General features: G+C 57.4%; 1 protein-coding gene across 1 annotated transcript in view; it reads left to right on the forward strand.

Annotated features, from left to right (window-relative positions):
• Nucleotides 1-1,228, forward strand: part of FBXW5 (F-box and WD repeat domain containing 5) — a gene marked incomplete at its 5' end in the record, with an annotated part of 13,528 nt that overhangs the window by 11,476 nt on the left and 824 nt on the right. Inside the window, one exon of the mRNA XM_010009850.1 lies at nucleotides 376-588. Coding sequence (XP_010008152.1) covers nucleotides 376-588 — 213 coding nt within the window. The remainder of the gene's footprint in view (nucleotides 1-375; nucleotides 589-1,228) is intronic.

The raw sequence follows: 1,228 nt of genomic DNA on the forward strand, positions 1-1,228 counted from the left end.
CCTCTTGGTTTGTGGCTCCAGAGCTGGATCAGGACTGCAGGGAGGTCTTCCCAGAGCACAGCAGAGGGGGGAGAGTCTCTTCCCTTGAGCTGCTGCTCACAATACACCACCATCCTTAAAGTGGGGTTTAATGGGATTAAAGAGGCTTGGCCTAGCCACCAGGGCTCACCTTTTCTGTTCCAAACATGGCAAGAAGGGTTTCCAGCAGCATGTTCCCATGTTTCAGCCTGGATTTTGGTGAGCTGAGCCTCGGCCTTACCAAGGGCCAGAGCAGCTGCTGGGTTCCTGTGCCACCAACCTGCACATTTCCAGCTGGGGCTCCGTGAGCGCTGTCACGTGCAGCAGGGTGCAGGGTCACCCCTCTGCTCCCCCCAGGTACCTGTACGTGAACAGCCGAGCCTGGCCCCGCGACTGCGTCATCTCTGACCCCATGCAGCCGCCCCCCATCGCCGAGGAGATCGACCTGCACGTGTTCGACCTGAAGACCATGAAGGAGGTGAAGAGAGCCCTGAGGGCGCACCGGGCCTACACACCCAACGAGGAGTGCTTCTTCATCTTCCTGGATGTCAGCAGGGACTTCGTAGCAAGGTGTGTGGTGATGGGGTGGACAGGGTCCAGACCCTGCCTTTGGGAGGGCCTTGGAGCTGTCACTGTGGGTTGGCTTGTGCAAGCAGGGCTGGTCCGTGTTTGTGCTGAGCAGAGCAGGGAGTGGGAGGGTTGTGAGGAGGAGAGGGACTGAATCAGAGGGTGCTGGAAAGGCCGTCTCCCCCAGTCCTGTGGGAAATCTGAGGAAAGGGCAAATCCTGGGCTGTGGCATGTTTGGCAGTGGGTGGCAAATGCCCTTCCTGGGGGCTGCGGGCAGCAGGTGCTGTGGGGCAAGTTGAAGGGGCCCTTCAAACAGGCTCTGGATCTCAGAGGGAGGTGGCCTGAAGGTGGTGAGTCCTCAGGACAGGAAAGACATGGACCTGCTGGAGAGGGTCCAGAGGAGGGTCACAGGAGTGATCAGAGGGACAGAACACCTCTGCTGTGAGGAAGGGCTGAGAGAGTTGGGGCTGTTCAGCTTGGAGAAGACTCTGGAGAACCTTATTGTGGCCTTTCAGTACTTAAAGGGGCCTATAAGAAAGATGGGGAGAGACCTTTTAGCAGGGCCTGTTGTGACAGGACAAGAGGTGATGGGTTTAAACTAAAAGAGGAAGATTCAGGCTGGATGTGAGGAAGAAATTCTTTA

The sequence above is a fragment of the Nestor notabilis genome, unplaced genomic scaffold (genome assembly GCF_000696875.1).
Source record: "Nestor notabilis isolate BGI_N333 unplaced genomic scaffold, ASM69687v1 scaffold5622, whole genome shotgun sequence".
Taxonomy (NCBI): Eukaryota; Metazoa; Chordata; class Aves; order Psittaciformes; family Psittacidae; genus Nestor; species Nestor notabilis.